The sequence below is a fragment of the Diachasmimorpha longicaudata genome, chromosome 1, assembly GCF_034640455.1.
Source record: "Diachasmimorpha longicaudata isolate KC_UGA_2023 chromosome 1, iyDiaLong2, whole genome shotgun sequence".
Classification (NCBI taxonomy): Eukaryota; Metazoa; Arthropoda; class Insecta; order Hymenoptera; family Braconidae; genus Diachasmimorpha; species Diachasmimorpha longicaudata.
The window spans coordinates 6,154,038-6,175,404 of record NC_087225.1 but is presented as its reverse complement, the minus strand read 5'-3'; the positions used below and the strand labels follow the sequence as shown (position 1 = coordinate 6,175,404).

At 36.2% G+C, this 21,367-nt stretch overlaps 3 protein-coding genes and 1 long non-coding RNA gene across 9 annotated transcripts in view; 2 read left to right on the top strand and 2 right to left on the bottom strand.

Moving 5' to 3' along the window:
- Hts (hu li tai shao) overlaps positions 1 to 4,270 on the top strand; it is a 42,644-nt gene extending 38,374 nt beyond the window's left edge. For 2 of the 3 annotated variants that reach the window (XM_064130216.1, XM_064130225.1), the window contains 2 exons: positions 291 to 434; positions 917 to 4,270. In XM_064130216.1, the coding sequence (XP_063986286.1) occupies positions 291 to 419 (129 nt within the window). In that variant the 3' untranslated portion in view covers positions 420 to 434; positions 917 to 4,270. The remainder of the gene's footprint in view (positions 1 to 290; positions 435 to 916) is intronic. The other variant, XM_064130235.1, reaches the window with a different exon arrangement.
- Positions 4,271 to 4,931: 661 nt separating this feature from the next.
- LOC135167245 (tubulin alpha-1 chain) lies at positions 4,932 to 7,753 on the bottom strand. The gene is made up of 3 exons (XM_064130248.1): positions 7,601 to 7,753; positions 6,397 to 6,619; positions 4,932 to 6,203 (listed from the first exon to the last, which is right to left on the bottom strand). Exons 1-3 carry the CDS (start codon positions 7,601 to 7,603, stop codon positions 5,077 to 5,079), a joined length of 1,353 nt encoding a protein of 450 aa, XP_063986318.1. The 5' UTR covers positions 7,604 to 7,753; the 3' UTR covers positions 4,932 to 5,076.
- On the top strand, positions 7,732 to 9,135 carry LOC135167250 (uncharacterized). The gene is made up of 3 exons (XR_010299822.1): positions 7,732 to 7,856; positions 7,955 to 8,416; positions 8,903 to 9,135. It is a non-coding gene; the product is annotated as an uncharacterized LOC135167250 (long non-coding RNA).
- Positions 9,136 to 17,156: 8,021 nt separating this feature from the next.
- LOC135159990 (tachykinin-like peptides receptor 86C) overlaps positions 17,157 to 21,367 on the bottom strand; it is a 50,358-nt gene continuing 46,147 nt past the window's right edge. For 2 of the 4 annotated variants that reach the window (XM_064116509.1, XM_064117357.1), the window contains 2 exons: positions 19,637 to 19,761; positions 17,157 to 17,807 (listed from right to left, as the gene is read on the bottom strand). In XM_064116509.1, the coding sequence (XP_063972579.1) occupies positions 17,677 to 17,807; positions 19,637 to 19,761 (256 nt within the window). In that variant the 3' untranslated portion in view covers positions 17,157 to 17,676. Of the gene's footprint in view, positions 18,369 to 18,456; positions 18,566 to 19,636; positions 19,762 to 21,367 lie in introns of all 4 variants that reach the window. The other 2 variants (XR_010298672.1, XR_010298724.1) reach the window with 2 other exon arrangements.

Sequence of the window (21,367 nt, the reverse complement as noted above, 5' to 3'; positions counted from 1 at the left end):
ATAATTATAATCAATTATTCTTGAAACCGTAGTAGATTGATCTAAGAACATGAACACTGATTATATAATTCTTGCATTTATTCTTCGAAATTCATCTCCATAGAGCTCAGAATATTTGAGATTTAGGCGAATTAAATAGAAAAAATATTATTTCAAGTTGAGTAGTGCTGACAAACGGCTCTGCTTGCATGCAAGAAAAATCGGTTAATTAATCACATCATTGGAGAGCGAATTTCATCTGCATGTGCATGTGGTTTTTATGTTTATTCGTTGGGACCTTCCATGTTAAGGGTTCCATGTCGCAGGACGTGAGCGTTAGCGAGGAATCACCCAAGAAAGAGAAAAAGAAGAAGAAGGGCCTCAGGACACCATCTTTCCTCAAGAAGAAGAAGGAGAAGAAGAAGCCTGTCGAGGCGTAGGTAGTCCTAACTCGGGTACGTATTCAATTCATTATCTCATTATCTCATTTTATTCAAAATCAATTGGGGAAAATATTAATAATTGTTTTGCTGTACATTAAAGTCGATAACGTTCGGAACACACTAATTGTTTTATCTAGGAAAGTGAACATTATTGAATAATGTTTATATTGTGAAATAATCCGTTTTAAACGTGACATTTGGTTTTTAACTCTCCCAAAGTACCTTCAGAATGAAGAGAAAATGATTTTCACACTGCCGATCTCGAGATATTATCGATTGACAACGGTTCGTTTAACTCGTAGGTGAATGATTAGAATAGATGGAAAAGCTCATTGCAATTATTTTTGCATTAGGATATTTTTTAGACGCTCCGTTAGAAGAAGTCATTCATGCTCCATACAATTCATAAAAACTCCACTAAGAAACTACGATTCTGATTATAAAAAAAAAACGCAAAAGTAATGTCTCGTTTAACGATTGATTTTTTTTTTCAGACACTGCCACAGAAAATATTTTACCAGAAATAAGAAGATGAAAAACAAAGTTAGAACCCAAGATCGAAGTGCAAAACGAGCAGAGAATATAAAAGCGGAACTTAATAATAACGAAGTTATGAAGAAGTCATTGCCTGAAGCAGCCGACGAGCAAAAATTCCATCGTATTTTCCAGGACTCAAGACTGCCATCACAACGTCTACGAGAATAAGGAAGACTATATTCTATTGTTAATGTTTTTACGTTTTTAATTTGTTGAGCATCGCTCGATGCGAGAAGAAACAAAATGATGAAAATAGGGGATGATCTCTCGGTTTAAATCGCATCGAGGTGAAATAATCAATTGTAATGAACCATTGACGATGTGCGTGTGAGGAAGCAGTGAAGGAAATTAATTAACAAAAATCATGTTGCACGTAAACTTTATAAATACCTAATTGAGTTTTTAAGTTAATTAAAACGATTTAATCATCTTATTATTTGTTTTTCAATAATTATTTCATTCAGAATATTTCAAGATGTGATGAAGTGGGGGGAGGTGGATGAAATTATTTATTCAGTTCTGATTGCGATCGTAATCAATAGGTTACACTGAAATTATTATTTCAGTGAGAACACAAAATTTAAACTGATTTTCTCGTATTACTCAAAGTAAAAATCAGCACAATGAATTATTTTTAATTCGACGAATGATATTTGGGGATGAACTGCTCACCAGGTGTATCAGGATTACGATAATGAAATTCGATCGACTAATTAAGAACAAGATTATCGAAAAATCAGGTATATCGTGTTGCACGATTTACTGTGATTTTTCCCCTCGACACAGAGCGCTCAATAAACAACTATAATAGAAATTCCCCACGTTAATACCTTATATTTCAAACTGACGGACATTTCATTAATGATAAACTTCATCATTATGAAATAATTAATTTTCGTGAACCCCAATGAGCAATAAAGGAATTACTTTGCAAGAAAACAATTTGATTACCGTATTATTTTTGGATTTAAAATTTGAAACCAGGAAATTGGGATTATGTATTCAATTATTGTTTAAATCGTAATTACTCGGTTATATAAAGATGAATATTTTATCTCAGAGTAAAGAATTAAAGTTCTTTTGTCCTCTATCGAGTGGAAATTATTGTTATCAGCTAGTTCAAAATTGATGATTGACATTGGAGAATTGACTGCTCACCTGGTTCGTCAGCATAACGGTAACGAAATTGGATCGGCTAATTAATCACGAGATTAATTGAAAAATCAGGTATATCGTATTTAACGATTTACTGTGATTTTTCCGAGTGTTAGAGAGCGCTGGATAAACCAGATTAACCAAAATTTGTCAATATGTCGTATTTAATTCTAATAAATCTGGAGCTTACAAACATGGAATTAATAATAAACATCGAGATGAAATAATCAATTTTCGTGAACGACTGGCGATGTGCGTTTGAGGGAGGAGTGAAGGAAATTAAAAATGGTGCTGCACGTAAACTTTATATCAACCTAATGAATTTTTCAAGTTATAAAAAACAATTTAATCATCGCTTGGATTACAATGACAATTCCATTCGAAGTATTGCATAATGAAGGGAACCAAGGGAATGGAATAATTTATTCAAATTATTGATTGGATCGTTATCAATTCGTGATAGTTAAATTTTTAAACTTCCATTTCTCCCCTCGTTCTACCCCATAAAAAAATTTAAATCAATTATTTCAAAAGCAACGAACGAGAATTGGAACTCAACTGCTCGCCAGATGCATTAGCATGACGATAAAAAATTTGATCGACTAACGGATAACGAGATTATCGAAAAATCTGGTATATCGTGTTTAACGATTTATCGTGATTTAAAGCACCCCCGCGAAAGGCCGATATCCGGCTTCTGAGCTCGTACAAATAATTAGAGATGACGATAAAATAAATATGAAGGGTAAAGGCGATTTTATTCATAAAATTTATTGAAAATTAAACAATTGTGGACAATTAAACAATTGGTAAAGTCCTCTGATACTCAATAATTCGTAAAGAAAAATGTTAATGAATTTTGAAATTTATCAATCGCCATGGGAATGGTAATGGATTTACTCGGTCCTCACCTACTCCTTCGCGCAATGGCCTAGCTTTCCTGCACGCGCGCTTTGCATCGAAACATTTTAACGGAGAATTTAATTAAAAAAAAAAATGAAGTGGATGGCCGTCGCTCATTTCGTTGAAAAAAAAAATCTATGTGTGTTGCTTTTCAATTCGGTCATTGATTGAAATTAAATTACCAGATATCTTACTCCTAATGAGAAAAGATATCTCGAGGTGGTCCAAAAATAAAAAAACATGTTCGTTTAATCGTACGATTTTTCATAAATTTTTCTTTGTTATTTCTTCGTGTTGTGGTCGCTTGTGAAGCGATGTGTTCACGAGAGGTTGAATTGCAGCGTTTTATGGTGCCGAATACGTGAGAATGTGAGTAAGAATGCCTCTAGATTATTCTACTGACAATTTTTTAACTAAAATATTTCATTGATTCAACGTGATGCGCAGTCTTTGATGGAGAATCTATCGGTCCAACAGAGTGATTAATTAATTAATAAAAATTGTCTTCTGCCCCAGTGGATCGATTTAATCACAAATAGGATGAACTGAGCTTCATCGAGACAATTTTTTTTAATGCACGTGCGAATATATTATTTTTTACTCTATCCATTTTAATTTTAAACCCCGAAAAAAAAATATTGTGTGATGTGACTCACGAGAAAGTGCGACAATTAATTACCTTTTTTAATTAATTATCTTTTTCTTTGTACAAAGTATGAAAAAAATAAAGGAGAACAATGTCTTTGTCATTATTTTCTCGCCACTTTCTTGTTAGGATTTAACTGAATACTGGAATAAACAAATGAATTATGGTAAATAAAAGTTATTGTGAGCTAGATTCATTCTTGTTGCACGCTTGTCTATGAGATGAACATTTATACGAGGTGATGAAAAAAAAAATTTTGTCGAGGTGAATCTGGTGATTTGAGGAGAAAAAATAATGAATAATTGTATTATTGAGAGATGAAAGAATCATGATGATTGCGATTCTATTATTGTAATAGTTAATATATACCTATATACATATTATAACAATATTATTAAATATACATGAAGTAATTTTAGCCACGATTTTCACGTTTCCATCGCATTTAATCATCGATTTCAACTTGTTTTAGTGTAAAACTTTTGAAATGAAGTGTTTTTGAAAATTCGTCCATTGGAAGGGACCTTCCCCTGCAATTCATTTTTATGAAATATCAATAAGAAAAATCAATAAATGCACTTGTATATAGCTTCAGTATCAATTGCAACATTTTCGTAACTGAGATATTTTTTTCCTGCTCTCAATTTTTTTCGATGGCATAAATTAGGGCCTACACTTGCAGATTTCACGCATTTATTGCAAAGTGAAAATATCTGGAGTACTTTTAGTACAATAATTTTATCAAATACTTGAAAAATAATACTGTGTTCACACATTTGTGGCTTACAGTCAGTTTGAGCAATTGATTATTATTGTAAACTACGAGAACACCTTTCAAAAATGGAAATAAAGGAGTAACTCACTGGTGATTCCATACATTTGATTTTTTAATTAAAGGAGGTAGGTAATTATTGATTGAATTCTGACGCTAGAAATTTATTTTTCATTTCTGATTTAAATAAAAATAGTGTAATGAATGTAAATGAAGGTTTCATGAATAACTTCGAAGAAAATTAGCAGAGTATTTTTTAAAGGATTATTCAGACTACAAAAAAGTGTTATAGTTTAAACACTACCATGTTTTTAATTGCGTTAAACATTTAATTAGTTCATAAAAGATCGAATTTAATAGAAAAAAAGGAACAGATATATTACCACAATTGAAAACATTTAAATGCCCCCATGAATTCTTCAAGCTCCACAAAAATTACTCACTTCTCAATCAACTTTCTATAAAGGCAGGTAATAATTAATAAAAATCCATCGCAATCATTTCAAATCATGTATTTTAACATCGAGACTGAAAAATTTCTTTCCAATTTCTGAATTTTTGGATGATCAAATGAATACAAAGATAAATAGAAATAAAAAGAAGCAGGAAATCTCGATGTCGTCGAAAAGGCTCTCAAGCACTTAGTACTCCTCAGCGCCCTCACCCTCTCCCTCAGCAGAGTCCATGCCAACCTCCTCGTAATCCTTCTCAAGAGCAGCGAGATCCTCACGGGCCTCTGAGAATTCTCCCTCCTCCATACCCTCACCGACATACCAGTGTACAAAAGCACGTTTGGCATACATGAGATCGAACTTGTGGTCAAGACGAGCCCAGGCCTCGGCGATGGCTGTGGTGTTGGAGAGCATGCACACAGCTCTCTGCACCTTGGCCAGATCACCACCAGGTACGACAGTTGGTGGCTGGTAGTTGATGCCCACTTTGAAACCAGTTGGACACCAATCGACAAACTGGATGGTACGTTTGGTCTTAATGGTGGCAATGGCTGCATTGACGTCCTTGGGGACGACATCACCCCTGTAGAGCATGCAGCAGGCCATGTACTTTCCATGACGTGGGTCACACTTGACCATCTGATTTGCTGGCTCGAAGCAGGCATTGGTGATCTCAGCGACAGACAGCTGCTCGTGATAGGCCTTCTCAGCTGAGATAACTGGTGCGTAGGTAACTAAGGGAAAATGAATCCTGGGGTAGGGCACCAAGTTGGTCTGGAATTCAGTCAAATCGACATTGAGAGCTCCATCAAAACGCAGTGATGCTGTGATTGACGAAACAATCTGTCCAATCAGTCGGTTCAAATTTGTGTAGGTTGGACGTTCAATGTCCAGATTTCTGCGGCAGATGTCGTAGATTGCCTCATTGTCTACCATGAATGCACAGTCGGAGTGCTCGAGGGTCGTGTGGGTCGTCAGAATAGAGTTATAGGGCTCAACAACGGCAGTGGAAACTTGGGGAGCTGGGTAGATGGCGAATTCGAGCTTTGATTTCTTTCCGTAATCCACGGAGAGACGTTCCATGAGGAGAGAGGTGAAACCTGATCCAGTACCACCACCGAATGAGTGGAAGATCAGGAAACCTTGGAGACCTGTGCACTGGTCTGCGAGCTTGCGAATTCTGTCGAGAACCAGGTCAACAATTTCTTTGCCGATGGTGTAGTGTCCACGAGCGTAGTTGTTCGCTGCATCCTCCTTGCCAGTTATCAGCTGCTCAGGATGGAATAGCTGACGGTAGGTACCGGTACGTACTTCATCTGTGAATTTCAGAAAATAGTGGGGATTAGTTGAAAGTTAAGAGGGACAAACAAATTTTTTGAAAGGATTGGGTTCAATTTGAGTAAAAAAATGTTTATTGAGAACATGTTGTTACTCTGAAAGCCATTAATCATTTCTTAAGATTTAAATTGATAAAAAAATTGAGAGAAAATAGAAAAGAAAAGTTCATACCGACTACGGTAGGCTCCAAATCAATGAAGACAGCACGTGGTACGTGCTTTCCAGCTCCAGTTTCACTGAAGAAAGTGTTGAAGCTGTCGTCACCTCCTCCGATGGTCTTGTCAGATGGCATTTGTCCATCGGGCTGGATTCCATGCTCAAGGCAGTACAGCTCCCAGCAGGCATTACCAATCTGGACTCCAGCTTGTCCAACGTGGATTGAGATACATTCACGCTGTAAAAGAAAATAAAATATTACAAAAGATTCTCTGAGGAAACGCACTAAAAGCCACAGGCATTCCTGGATAAAACCACGTCGGTAGGTTCCTCAGTTCAGATCGTACTCAATTGATCAATTCATTGTCCAGTTATGAGCATTTTAAAAGTCGTAGTTTCCATTTTGTCCCACCCTTCGTCACACATCGAATTCTAATCCATTTATTGTACAATAAATGAAATATTCGGAAGTTTGAGATTGTTCAATAAATAATTATTGACAAATTTGTTCCTTTAAATTGTGTTCTCGACTAAGTCAAATATTACACGTATCGATGCAAATTAAAATAATAAGCTCACGATGGTAAAATGATTTTATCAGCTAAATGGTCTAATGAATGACAAATATACTCAACGACTATGACTTCGGAATAAACCTTTGTGAGTATCGATTCAAATGTGCGAATGACTCATGTCAGGGTGGAGCCGGCCGGCGGAAAACCGTTACAAAATGGCCTCCAGTCAAACAAAAATGACGCTCGATAACTCGCTCCCCAATTCCTCCTTGAAACACCCCCACCCACAATATAATTACGAAAAAAAAAAGCGTATTCTCCCCAAGGAAATCATTTAAACCCTCTCCCCTCCCCTGTCAATTTCATCGAATGTCAATGAGGTACGAATTGAAATAGCGGACAGGAAATCGATTCGTTCAACAAATATTCGCAGAAAAAAAATCTCGTAATTGATTCACATGGGATAATGGACTGATTTATAATTACGACAAAAGGTCTTTCTCGACGAGAAAGTCATTTAAATACTTTCCCTGCCCTCGATTGCCTCGAATCTCAACGGACCGTCAATTGAAATACGAAGCAGGAAGTCGATTTCTCATCACGAAAATTGACAAAATCTTGAGGTTAACCAATTTATATGTAATTATTTATTGACATACGAATTCTCAGGGGTCGTGAAATATTGAAAAATCTGTGGTACTCACCATTTTGAAGTTTTTTTTATTTTTTTGATGTAGAAAAGAGAGACGTTAAGAGGATTGTCGGCAGAAGTTAGCAATGGCACTTCAGCGAACAATTTCCAACGGCTTCTGTCGTCAGACTACTCCGCCTCGGCAACGCTCACATTGCTTTATACCCTCGCTAAACGGCGTTGTATCGACTTTCACGATTGGTGGATTATGACTTGCCCAGGACCTGCTATTGGCTGTGCTTCAACCGCAGGACCCACGAACACATTGCGTGAGTAGTTCTCCGCACGAACAAGTAGTCCCGCGAATTATCGCCATTAATTGTAATTCGCCTCGATACAAGATGAATATTTTTGAGGAAAATCGTAGGAATTTGGAGAGTCGATTTTTTGGACCTGAGCAGGGGAGGCAGAAGGTCTGATGATCATCCGGAGGGTATGATGACTCATGAACGCCGGTTATTCCACATTTGGGGCAAAACCCCCCCGCACCAACGTCCAATGGACGCTTCACCGTGCCAAGGTACGAATTCGATCGGTCCTTATATGAAAATTATACCACTGATGACGTGTTCTCTGTATTTTTTGTTGTTGATCGAAATGAAGATAGTGTAACTTACTCACGAAAAGAGAAATCTGAAATTATTATGAGTTTTGGAAATTTATTTTTGGTGGATGCCAAGGCTTTGAACGAATTGTTGAGAGGGAGACATTTGGATCGATTCGGTAGTTCCGTTTCGAGGGGGGAATGTTTTCCATGGGAAGTCTGTTGTTCAGGGAATAAATTACTCCCTGGTATACTTGCTGCAGGCCAAGCTGGTGCGTAATTAGGGTAATTAGTGAAATTGAGCTCTGATGATTATTGAATTACGGTGGTAATTAGTCAAATTAAGATATCAGAGAACCTTTTTAGTTCCATTAGAAATCTATCAATTGAGAAATTAAATACGGTTATTTATTGACCCCTGAAATTTTTATTTACGAAAATGGTAAAGGTCAAGCCGACTTTCATTATGGGATTAGTTTGAATCCTCTCGACAATAAGACATTTTAGAAAAAAACATTATTCGATATTATTTATTGGAGGTTCTCTAATCAACAAAACGTTAGTTATTGACTTCCCTTGGTAATGAATAACTGGGAGAAAAGATCATATTCCTTATAAAATTATATCAAGTACAGAAAAGCTCTTATCGCCCGTTAATTATGTAAATTATGGCAGTAAACTCAGTAGTTCCCCTTTGTTCGACAAAAAAATCGTTATTTCAACAAAAATTTTTCTCTTAAATTATTTCAACGACCATGTGTATATTCCCAGAATTTTGAGAGCCAGCTGCACTTCATAACGCCTCGATACCCTGCCTCGGATTTCATTTCCTCTCTTGACGAAACGAAATACAGAGGCCAGAGGTGAAGCCCTTTGTGCCGTTGACCTTGATAAGGATGTGGGAGCGATAAAGTAGTTGAAAAAAAAAGGAAGAGCATCAGCTGGCAGGTACTAGAGGCGATCAGCACATTTAGGGAATGATTAGTTTATTGATAGTGTTTCTTCTATACGTTGAACAAACAACTTTGGAAAATTAGAATAAATATCTATTAGAGGAGAGGACGATAAAAATGAGGCGTCAGGTACATTTTACTTCCAGAGCTTTTACTACATTTACAAGCAATAATAATTCTCATGGCATATATTTAATGCAATGATTAAAGTATTGCTTTCAATACCAGTAGAACATTCACCTGAAAATATTGATTTCTGGGTGGAAGGGAAAACAGAGCAGGATGTGATATAAAATGGTTCCAAACATAGCGATCCCAATGTATTTACCTGGCAAAGTGTTGAAAATGGAAAAACTAACTAATGTACATGATTGTACATCGTTAGTACATCATTGTGGACGTATTTATCTTGCTTGTAGTCCCGTGGCTAATTAATAATCATCATTTTTGTTGCCTATGATATTTGCTGGGAAAAAAAATGAAAAATCAACTTTTTTAATTAAACTGTAGCTAGTTTCGTAAGAAATCGTTTTGTAGATAACGAATATAAAGTTTTGCTCGTTTGCACATACCCCAGTCATCGAATAGAATCAAATAAAAGTGATGATTACTCCCCACTCCAATTTATTATCGATGGTGGCGCCTCTCACCACCGGGGTCACTACTAACATGAGGATGAGCCCCTGCTTTAGGGTATGTGTTTCGTCAAAACACTGGACAAGTACGTTTTGACGCCGTAGATAGCGCTGTGTACTGTGTGTCCTGCATATGTCACACAGAGGTCGCTACTGACAAATACCCCAGGACATGTGGATTCCGCCTGTGGCGGGCAGAGGTCGCCACTTGCAAATACTCTGCTGGCATAGAGATTCCAACCGTGTCATATAGAGGACACCACTGACATTATTTATTTAAAAATGAACGCGAAGCTAACAAAATATTTGAAGCTCGGTATAAAAGGATAAAAACCTACTACCAACAACAGAATTTGTTCTTTTTACGAAGAGCAATCATTTATCAGCTCTATAGACAAGTTGTTTTGTCGCCGCCGCTACAGTTCAATTAAAAAAGTTGATTTTTCATTTTTTTTCCCGGCAAATATCATAGGCAACAAAAATGATGATTATTAATTAATAATCGCTTGCTAATCGTGGCTAGTTAGCCACGGGACTACAAGCAAGATAAATACACCCACAATGATGTACTAACGATGTACAATCATGTACATTAGTTAGTTTTACAAATGTCACTCGCGGAGTGCGGAAAAGTTGCAGAATCTTAATATCAAAACAGTAAAATTGTTGTCCCGGTACCTTTATTTTTATTGGAATTTATTTGATAATTTTAAGCAACTGATAAATTTTTCGTTTTCGCACTTAATTTCTACAGCGATATGATTAAAATGTCAACAAAGTCTCCATTAAACATAACATCCAACATCATCATTGAAATAAATATATAAATTTATTCATCTTTATGCAAGCATTATTGGAATGCGTACAAAAAATTGCAATTTAATTTAGTATTATAACTAGTAGAATAATTTAGTATTATAACAAATCTTATTTCACACAAATAACTCTCATTCCTCTAGATATTATGCCAAGGTTCTTTAACGCCATTCAACTTTCCAAGTTTACTATTGACAGAGAAGTACTTATCATCTTTAATAACTTATGGTCCCAATAGCTCATTCATTTATTTGTTTATCACAACTTCATTCATTAGGTTTTATGTAATCATCAATGGTTCGACTACTCCATTCACCCACATACACTCATTGACATACTATTGGCATTCAGCCCTGTCAGAGTTTTCTTGTTAAAGCGTTTCCAAGTCCGTTCGTCTCCAGAACAATAATCACTGCGAATTAACTGTATCACTATGCAGAGTTAGAAGAGCTGTTTCGTTAATCAAATCTGTCTGCGTCTTTTCACCAGATGTGTCGCAACCTGGAAGGAGTCCCCCGAAATAGGACAGCGTAGACAGTAGACATGATACATTATCCTGCAGTAGGTCGAGGGTATGTAGTACAAGTTGCAAACTGACAATAGTGCTGCTCATTCCCAGAATTGTGAGGATTGGCCACAGGATAACATACACTATCGCTGGGAGAATGATATCGCCTATGAATTTAACAATCAGAAGGAGAAATCTGAGGAGAAAGATTACTGGAAGCAGCAGAAGCTTCAGTAGAGCTGTGATCGGAGATGTTGCGATAACTATCAGTGTTACCAAAAACTTGAACAAGATGTATGAAAATAGCTTGATCACGTTGAGGAAGACGAATGGAAGGTTGATGATCCAAATCATGGTTGACATTACTGTCATGGGAATGGATAGCAACCAAGCCAGGATTGAAGTGGATTCTGTAAAAAAAAATATTATTGAACGATTCCCATGAGGTGAGGTGAGACTGGTGGTGATTACAAATTTCTGCAACATGCCTGGCTTTCCTGGTGAGACATCCCCTGCAGTCTGAGTGGGTCGTACTATCGCTACAGCCGTCTTAGGAGATGATGTCAAGCCCATATTCATTGGAATGAAGGCAACTATGAGCGCAGTTATTATTAACATTATTTTGGTTGGCAATGGCATTGGATTCACTGGAGAAGTGTGTCGGCTAACTGACGCATAGTTCTAGCACCGTCGCTTCTTATCGGACAGTTGATAATAGTGTTACTATCATCAGGTTACGGACCTAGGCTAGTATGAAAGGCTATTATCATTTATTTTCATTGTCAAGGAATGTGCGCAAGAAAAATTTATTGTGTCAGCTTTCTTTGGTGACTTGTAGGATGAATCATCCCAGCTTTTGAGTCTGGAAGTTAATGATTCTCAGGAAAATTTACTGGTGTTCAGTACTTTATGTTATTTTTTGACATACCTTTGGTCCATATCTCCCTGTATGAAATATTGCGAAAAGTCAATTTCATCTTCAATATTTTCCTCACCTAAAACGGACTTTATCCGCGCAAACCATCGGAAACATCTGGTCAGACTGAAGTTGATTTTTCTTTGACAAAGTGATTTTTGTTATGAAAGTAGAGGACATCACCTGTCATGAATTGTCGTGGGGACATCTATTCACTCTGTATGTCACAGAGAAAAAATTAGTTCTGCGGGATATAGTATTTTTCCGGGTTGTTGTGATGGGATTTTTACTCGTGCGTCGTTGGTGTCCTAGCTCCAGGCGAGGATCACCCAACCACTTGAGAGATGAATCTTCCTCTAAATAGTTCACGATGTGATTTCATGTCATTTTGATGTTCGTGCATACGAGAGGGAAAATTATGTTCTTATCAAGGAATTCAAAAGAAAAGATCTTCTAGCTTTGTCTGACTAGGCAAAAAAAATACTATTCTTCACTCTGTTAAAATAATTCGTCACAGGAAATCACGAGGGTTTTATTGCAACAATGAGCGCTGATAGAAAGGATGGATAGATCTGAGATAGGGTGAAATGATTTCGTTATGGAAAATTGTGTTTCCCTAACTCATTCAATCGTACTGAGCAATCACCGGGAGTGCTCAGGATATAAGTTGATAATTAATGAATCTGTGAAACACCAGTTGAGCATACAGCCAGCTATATCCTCCATTTAAGTCGAGAATTTAATTTGTGAAACTATTGTAAGTGGTGGAATTCATTTACCTCGGTTTATTCCTTCATTCATTTTCAGCTTAACTTGGAAAATGGGTTATTCTTATTACCTAATCACATTTTTGGTATGAAAAATTATGAATTTTCACTTACAAAGTTTCTTAAAATTTCAAAGGCAAATTTTCAGGAGTATATATTGATATTTAATATTTATGCCAACAGGTGGGGAAGAAGTTTCCGGTAGAGCTGGATAAAGTGTAGTTATATGTGAGTGTCGTTAATCTGTTGAAAAAAATGGAACAGTGGTTGTGGTTAAAATTACTCGTACATAAAGAATGTGGAGTTGGTATGTTAAGTCGGGGATGATGAAAACTTCTCAAGGTCTACCAAGAGAAAAAAAAATTGTGAAGGGTTGGAGATGCTTCAAAGAAAAATTCCACCGTCGACTATGCGCTCAAAAATTTATCAACTCGAAAGGAAGACCGAAGACGAAAAAGGTTAGCGACGGTTTTTAATTGAACAAGGGTGAAAGAGAATTGGAAGGGAAAATTCCTACGTTATGCCCATAGTGTGCGCTTCAAAGCTAAAAAAATCTTTTTGTACGCGTCAATAAAGGGAGGAACAATGGTAAAAATTCAAGGCATAAATGTTTTCTTCCGACGGGATGAGCTTCCAAATGAAAAATTGAATAGAATAAAATATTGATTCTTTTGATGCTACTTTTACAGATTTGAAAAATATTTAATACGTTTTTTTGTCACATAAGAAGCGATACAGTTTGCAAAAAGTCGAAGGCATCTTCTAAATAATCTCATGGACAGAAGATCGATTAACTTCTCGTGCTAATAGCCTAATTCACTGTGTAAATCATCCCCTGTGGTTCCATACATTCAATTAAATCAGTGATATTTGTGGCATTATCCATTATAATTGTAACTCTGCTATCTCATTTGCTGTCTGATTGCATCTAATTATGCGAAACAACCTGTTTTTTTTCAGTTTCCACTTCCTCGTTGAAAAAATAAAATCCGGACGAAACAATTACAAAAGTCATTCATCACGAGAGAAAAATTGACGAAGAGAGGCGGCGAACCGAGGAAAACATGGAAACTGTAAATTCTGAAGCTAACGGATTATGGTGCCCCTTCTGTGGTGCCTCACGGGAGTAGTTTCATAATGATTAAGGATTAAAGAATGTGATGGCGGACAAAGCCTCCGTGAATCCTGCAGTGATTGCTGGTACTATCATAGTAATAATAAACTCTCTACAATAGACTTGTATTAATATGTGAAATTGCAGAGAGTAGCAGATAGCTGTTGGAATCTCACAAACACATTCAGGTACATTTTCTCAAAGCACCTGGAGCAAGACGAATTAAAATTTCATCAGCTCCAATGCCGAGGGGCTTCCTTCGCATTCCATTAAATTTATTGAAACTCAGAAAAATGATTCGTTGCTTTCGTACTTAATTTTAAAATTCCAGGCACCTTTTGTCCCTATGGACTTCACGGATGAGCATTATCTTTATGAATTTTATTAGTCACTCGACTCAAAATTATGAATAGACGAGTGATTTTTACTCGGTGGAGGCTTGTACGGGGTATAATTTGCCACGTCCAACTATTTAAATGAGATGGAGAGTAAACAAATAGTGAAAAATGAATGAACTTGATATAGTGATACAGTGCGCAGAGGGAAAACACGGTTCCCCGTGTAATCTTGTTCTCTAGTAACATGAATTCATAGGGATACAAATAGGGCGTACATTCTGTGGGACGTATTGTAGTCTCTTATTCCGGTATTTCTAGTGCTCTATAAGTCTTAACAGAGGGCTTGGCTGCTTGACTGGGAGATCAGAAATATTGCGAGACGAGGAGACATTCGGAATTGGTCCACAGCATAAATGAATGTCTAAGTCCCACTTTGGTCCACAGCATAAATGAATGTCTAAGTCCCAAATACCATATTCGGTATTTTCTGATAATAGAAAATATCCGAATGAAGTGGAAATGTGTCCGAGGTTTAACTATCAATTGAGAGGATTTAACACATTTTTATTTTATTCAGATGTTGGTCACTGTTTGAAAAATATCTTTGATTCAGCAGTTTTTCACTGAACCTTTCATACTTTTTCTTGAACGTCCTGGACTTTTTCTTGACGGTTCACTGAATAAGTGCGTAACTATTCCGTAATTTTAACTGAATATTATTTTGACAGGAGGATTACGGAACAGGCACGTAATTTTTAAAGAATTTTTCGGTTCCACGTCTAAATATCCAGTCGAAAATACCCACCCAAAAATCTCCAATGAAAAATGTCCAAAACAATAATATCCAAAACACAAATATCCAAATGCTATCAAATCCAATACAAAAATTAGACAAATTTATTTTGAACTCCAATCCACCTTCTTGGATCTACAAACAGATCCAATGTACGCGGATATATTTGCTATTGGGTTTTTTACAATCGGATATTTTCGAATTGGATATTTTTAACTGGATATTTTGGACTGGATATTTTCGACCGGATATTTAGACGTGCTCCCAATTTTTCTCTCCGTTTTGGCCGCATTAATAAAATCTTCATCATTACGCGTCTATCTCTAGTTCACTGGAGACTGGATATATCTCTAATGAACTCATTACTTCTTCGCAAGCGTATCATTTCCAGAAGATAGAATTTTCGCAGAATCAATCCATTATCGTATCCTCTGCACCCTCTGCTCAATGGATTTCTGCGAATTCTCTCGCTTTTGATATAAATATCTTGACGTATCTACTCTTCCATCTGTCGAAACACGTTCTTGCCTTAGCTTAGAATAATGTCTCCGTGATATTCAATTCCAGTAGTCGATCCGTCGATTCAAACTTTTCAATTTGCTCAATTAAATTGAATCCACGTGCTGTTCCTGCATGTCGTGTGACGAGAATTAATGGTGGAAAAATAATTAATCCATGGAAGGGGAAAATATGTTGGACGGTAGTGGAAGCGATGAATTGCTGGGTGATGACTGAGTGTTGACGTTGATCGAACACTGTCGTCTGTTCGAGCACTCTACGTTAAATGTAACCTACCATATTGGCATGTGATAAAAGTGATTTTTTTTTGTTTGCGGGAATGAGCGATTGTTATTAGTTCTCGGGATGAATGTTGGTGGTATTTCAATGAATACTCGATATTGTAACTTTTTGATGGTTGAAAAGGGGCTAGGCAAATCAATCATAACAATATGGGTGAAATATTTTGCCGGGGAAATCAACTGATGTATACAAAATATGGAAAAAGCATGAATCACATTTTTTTTTCAAATTTGATTACAAGTAGTTAATTGTGCTGATCAATAGAACAATAAACGTCAATCTCAGGCAAAAAATCTTGTTTCAGGCCACGACTGCGATAGCTGATCGTAATTTAATATTTATGAAATGTAGATTACTAGACAATTAGATTGCTGCACAGTGTAATATTTTCCTCATTTCAGCCATAAATTATTCTACTGAACTACGTTTAGTATGACTCGGCGGCATCAAGCCCTGTTAGTCAAATGAATTATTGGACTAAATTCATGGCTGGAGCAATAAAATTCGTCTACAAATGGAGAATTTCAGGAATCAATCGTAGATTGCTTTTATCTAGCCATTTGGTCATGAAAATTATTGAAATATTTCGTAATTAGAGGTATTACTGGCACAGAGTAATGATACTATTTTATGCTACTCATTATAATCGTAAATTATGACTCCATAGATGGAGTTTACAGGTTTCTATTTATAAATCGATGTTTTTCGATATTGTAGGATTATTTTATTGCATTGAAGGGAGCCTTTGGTGGTATCCAATTAACGTATTTGCCAGTAGCGAGCTTTATCTCGTGGTTGGATGCCGAAAGGCTCATGATTATTTTTCGGGTATTCAATGAAAATTGATAGCGGTGTTGAGTAATGCCAAATAATTTTGCATTTTGAAATATCTATTGAGCACTGATTAAACTTGACGGGTTAAATCTTGTTGGCATCATGCAGCTTTTAGCTGTCCAGATGTTGGAATAATATTGCATCTCTCGTAGAAAATTTGCTCTTTTAACTCTAATATTCATATTTTGACATTCCTCGCGCGGGTGTATGAATCATCACAGGAGAATGCAATAACGCTTTCGTCATTGTCTGTTGATTTCAACCGTTAGTATCAGGAGAGTTCTCCTATCACAGATTTAAACTTTAATAACGATACCAGTTTCAAAGTTCCTTTGAATTTTATCCGGTGAATTATGTGCCGACTTTGCCAGCCAGTATTTCCGGACCATTCCAAGCTATAGTGGCTTCTAACATGGAAAATGGGACTTGTTGGTGAATGGCACAATGCCACGAGAAAATCTCCTCTCTCGAACTCGCAGAATTAATGTTACGAAAGTTGGGATAAAGTTAGTGGGAGTAAAAAAAATCAATTTGTCAAAAAAATTAATTTTTTACCATTAATTCAAATAACACGTTATTTATTATCACATGAAAATTTTACACATAATGTATACATGAAAGCCAACTGTTGCTCGTAACAATTATCGAAATTTATAATATTATTATTCAAAAAGTTTTAAAGACGTGACATTCCTCATTCTCATCTACATCTTATTGTTTGAGTTGTATTGAAATCCGGAAAAAACCTAATGAATTTCGATGAATTTCGCTGCAAAATTTGTACATTAGTTTTCTCTTTGACCTCCACATCCTCACCATCCGAGGTAAAATAAAAACCTGAATTAAACTAACAAAATGTGAACAACACCTATAAAAGGGATTTCAAAATTTCTCTGGCAAAAAATTCCCTCATCCGTCCACTGTATTAAAAACTTTTTCTCCATTTTTTTAATGTCTCCTCACAGCCCTCATGAAACTCTCAGTAATTTACAAACATTCATTACCCACAGGGGTGTGAAATTAAAATTAATTAGGTGTAAATGATAATAAATCGATAATGAAGAATTCATTCAAATAATAGTGACATCCTCTCTACCACCGTGAATCTTCTCGCATATCGACCGTGAATTCATCCTGAATGCCTGAACCTGGCTATCTGGAGCACTATGACGCCACCTTATCGATGTTGTTCTGTATCGTTCTGAAATAAATATGAAACGATTATGACAAATAATTACGAAATAACTATGAAAATCGTATAACGAGAAATGCGGAGTGAATTTGATGAGGCTGAGCTTCCAATAATTGAGATAGTAATTGTCCAACCGAGAAGTTTATTCCTTCTGCCCCCCTCTTCCCTCCCCAAACTTCCCTGACAGTGGCAGCAATGAAGTTAAGCTCGATTGACCACTGTCCGTATTTTCGATTTTCCACGGTGTAAGAGTTGTATCGATTTTTATGCATCTCAGCATTCATAAAAAAATATCTTTCACTGTAAACATTCAGCCACTGAAAATTTGCATAAAAAAACTACTCGTCTCATTTTTGTTTACCACTTGCAGTAGAGATTTTATATCTTCCTGGGTGAGTGCCAGCCATTGGATATTTTTTGGAACTGTAGTTTTGCACAAGAGCAAGCACTAATCTCACCCAAAACCACGACCATGCAAATGCAAATATTGCAGTGTCGGTATAGCCACCTGAGGGCTTCAGCCATAAAAGTCATACTATCGTCGAATGTACATGGCTGAGTAAACTCAAGCTAGAGTAAACCAAAACAACGGGTTCGTTTATTCAGGGCTTTATCTCACAGTACCGTGATACTGTGCTCCTTGGTGAGATGTACTTACATTGCACATTGAGAGAAATTTCAGCCACGTGTTCAATAGTGTCTTAATGCCACTTCACTTTAATCGAACTGACATTTCCAGAGTTGTTGTGATGATGAAGGAGCTAATGCTGTTAGAGTAGTGTTAACAACGTGAGTATAACAGTAGTATAACCCTACGATTATTACGACATTTTAATCTTCGTGTCATGAGCAGGGTCTGGAAGGACAAAAGACACAAGGAGAGAAGATTTGATGGAGTGTAATTCAAATTTTGAGGAGGAACATCTTATATTTTCTTCATATATTTATTTTTGTCTATTAAAAACATTGGCAAAGAGGATTTTGAAAATTTTATGACTGTACAGCCACTTGCTGTGATTGAAAAACTGAAAATCTCTTTTTTTCATCGTTTGAATTATCAGAATCGGTTTACTAGATATTTATGAAGGATTTCGTGTTTTTTTTAAATAAACGATAATAATAAATTAGCTGTGTATGAGCTCGATGGGAACAAATTGACTCGTCTCTTCTATTATTCATTGTTCTTTCTAAAATTTTAAAATTTATTGACACATTGAAATATCTTTATGATGACGATCCACATGATAAATGTCACTTGCAATAGTCTGACAATTTTAAAACTCATAGTGCAATTTTCTTACATCGAGTGGAGTCCTCGAAAATTCTTGAGTTTTTTAGTAATTTTTTTTTGAATCTTTTCTCCCTTTGTGTTCCGACCCCTTGGAAATGCCTTTGACGATACTGCTACAAAGAATTGCGAAGCAGTAAGGAGTCAGGGTTTTTGGCAGGAGCTATCTGACCATTTGTTATGAATATGTTACAACTCCTTTTAGTTCTTTCATTTCTTTCAATTTCATTGGTGGTCAATTTTTAAATGGGGATGGGTCAATTCTAAACAGTTATAAACACATAAACACCACGATTCTGAACTCAATTGATATATTGAGACATCTTGAAACTTCTAAAATTAAAAACGTATAAGATTATGTAAGTGATTTGAGTAATTAGGGTGCCTCGAGTCCTCTACTAGCAAATTCAGTAACTCGACCAAAAAATTATTTTCATTTAGAAGCAAAAACTGAACGGAATTGAGAGAGCGCTTCATGGAGATGTTTGCATGAATGGATTGATGTGACAGGTATACAATTTATTGATGCTGATAATCGATGGAAATTTACCGGAATGGGATCGGGCTGTGTCAGACCGACGGAATCCTGTCAATTCCTGCATTTGACGGTTTCTTGTGTTCCCTCGATCTATCACGCAGCATCTGCAGATAATTTGTTGGAAATACACTCGAAATCTGTGAAAACAGTGAAACAGTTATGATTAATGGGGCTCTCATGGTACATTGTATCGAATAAATGTCGATTGCCAATAACAATTTCCATTTGCGTTATTTGCATGTCTACATTATTAGAAACTAACCACTCTAATCAAGAAAGTTTCAATGGGAGTGTTCACCCATTAAAATGTCAGCTGAAAATTCATTCCAACACTATCTCCTCTCGGTGCTTTAGGGGTGGGGGTTTCAACTTTCGCATTTCCTTTGATGTTGCAATTAAGTTTTTTTTTGTGAATTGAGCCCAAGTTAAATCGAGTCTGTACACTGTAAAAACCGCGTGTTTGAAAAGCGGGGAAATGAAAGATCTCATATACAACAGAGATATCAGAATGAGTTGGTGTTAAAATATTTGACTGACATGTTGACTTTTTTTATAACAATTATCCTACAGCATTGGCCTATTTCTGTCCGGAAATGGAGTAAAAATTAAGACACAATGATGAAATTCTCTTGGAAGTTAGTAACATTTTATTGTAATAAGAGGAAAAATTATTGAGCATATATAAGTTGGTTTATACTCTCATATGTAATTTGGAGAACAGTCCAAGATGAATTCAGAGGCTAATATGGAATACTAGGACAATTTTTTATCGAAAATTTCTCTCCGTGTAACTGTAATTTACTATAATTCATGGATAAAATACGCGTCAGTAAGTCTAACAGGCAAGTTTTCAAACTTTATGTTAAGGTTCTCTTCCCGTTCGCTTGACTTTCGTTATATTCACCGAAAGTGTCAGAACCATTAACATATTTCCATGAATTCAGACAAATTGTACTACTCCAAATATGTCTATGACCCTCCCAAAATTATTTGAAAATTGTCTACACAAATGTCTGTACGAAGAGAAATATTCACGAAAAAATACGAATCTTTTTCGTAAGTCTGGAACAAATTACAGTTGTAGAAAATTTTACAGAACTCTCAGTGGATTCCTCCAGAGTATTTTGCAATTTCTATGTGAATTATTCGTGAAAAATTCGATACTGTCATGCAAATTTATTTAGTTCATTCCGTACCACCAAAAATGTAACACAAAGTCCCAGAAATTGTACCTTAACATCATTAGATTTTTTTCCAATCCAGGAATTGCCATTTTTTTAGCACATGTAGCAGAATTTTTATAGAAAATTTCTCTCCGCACACCAATTTTCCCAGTGATAAACTAAAAGTTATCACGGCGTTATCTCAATTGATTTTCGTCAGCGTAAAATTTTCGTATCCAATCAACTTTTTACCGACACTTCTCGAGTGCCTTCACAATGTGAGCACTTGAACTGTAGAGCGTCAGATATTGAATGAGTAGCAAGTAGTCAATTCAGTGAATCTCTCGCACAGAAGAGTATTCTTCTCGTTTCTTTTGGTAGTTGATTCCGCGGGGAGCCTCTAAAGAACTTCAGTCACCAACTTTTCTTCTTGATTCGAGATTAAATAAACTTTGATTCTTTTATTCTCTCTTTCAGGATGATTGATGTTCTTTTGAATGAAACGATGGATTTTATTCTACATCTGCTGGGAGAAAGGTACCATAAATATCAAAGGCATTAGCCCGGATAATTTGTCAGC

What these genes read in the sequence shown, in the direction of transcription:
- LOC135167245 (XM_064130248.1), bottom strand. An exon ending in TTTGGAGCCTACCGTAGTCG is followed by an intron (nt 6,204 to 6,396) that starts GTATGAACTTTT and finishes TGAAATTCACAG; the next exon opens with ATGAAGTACGTACCGGTACC.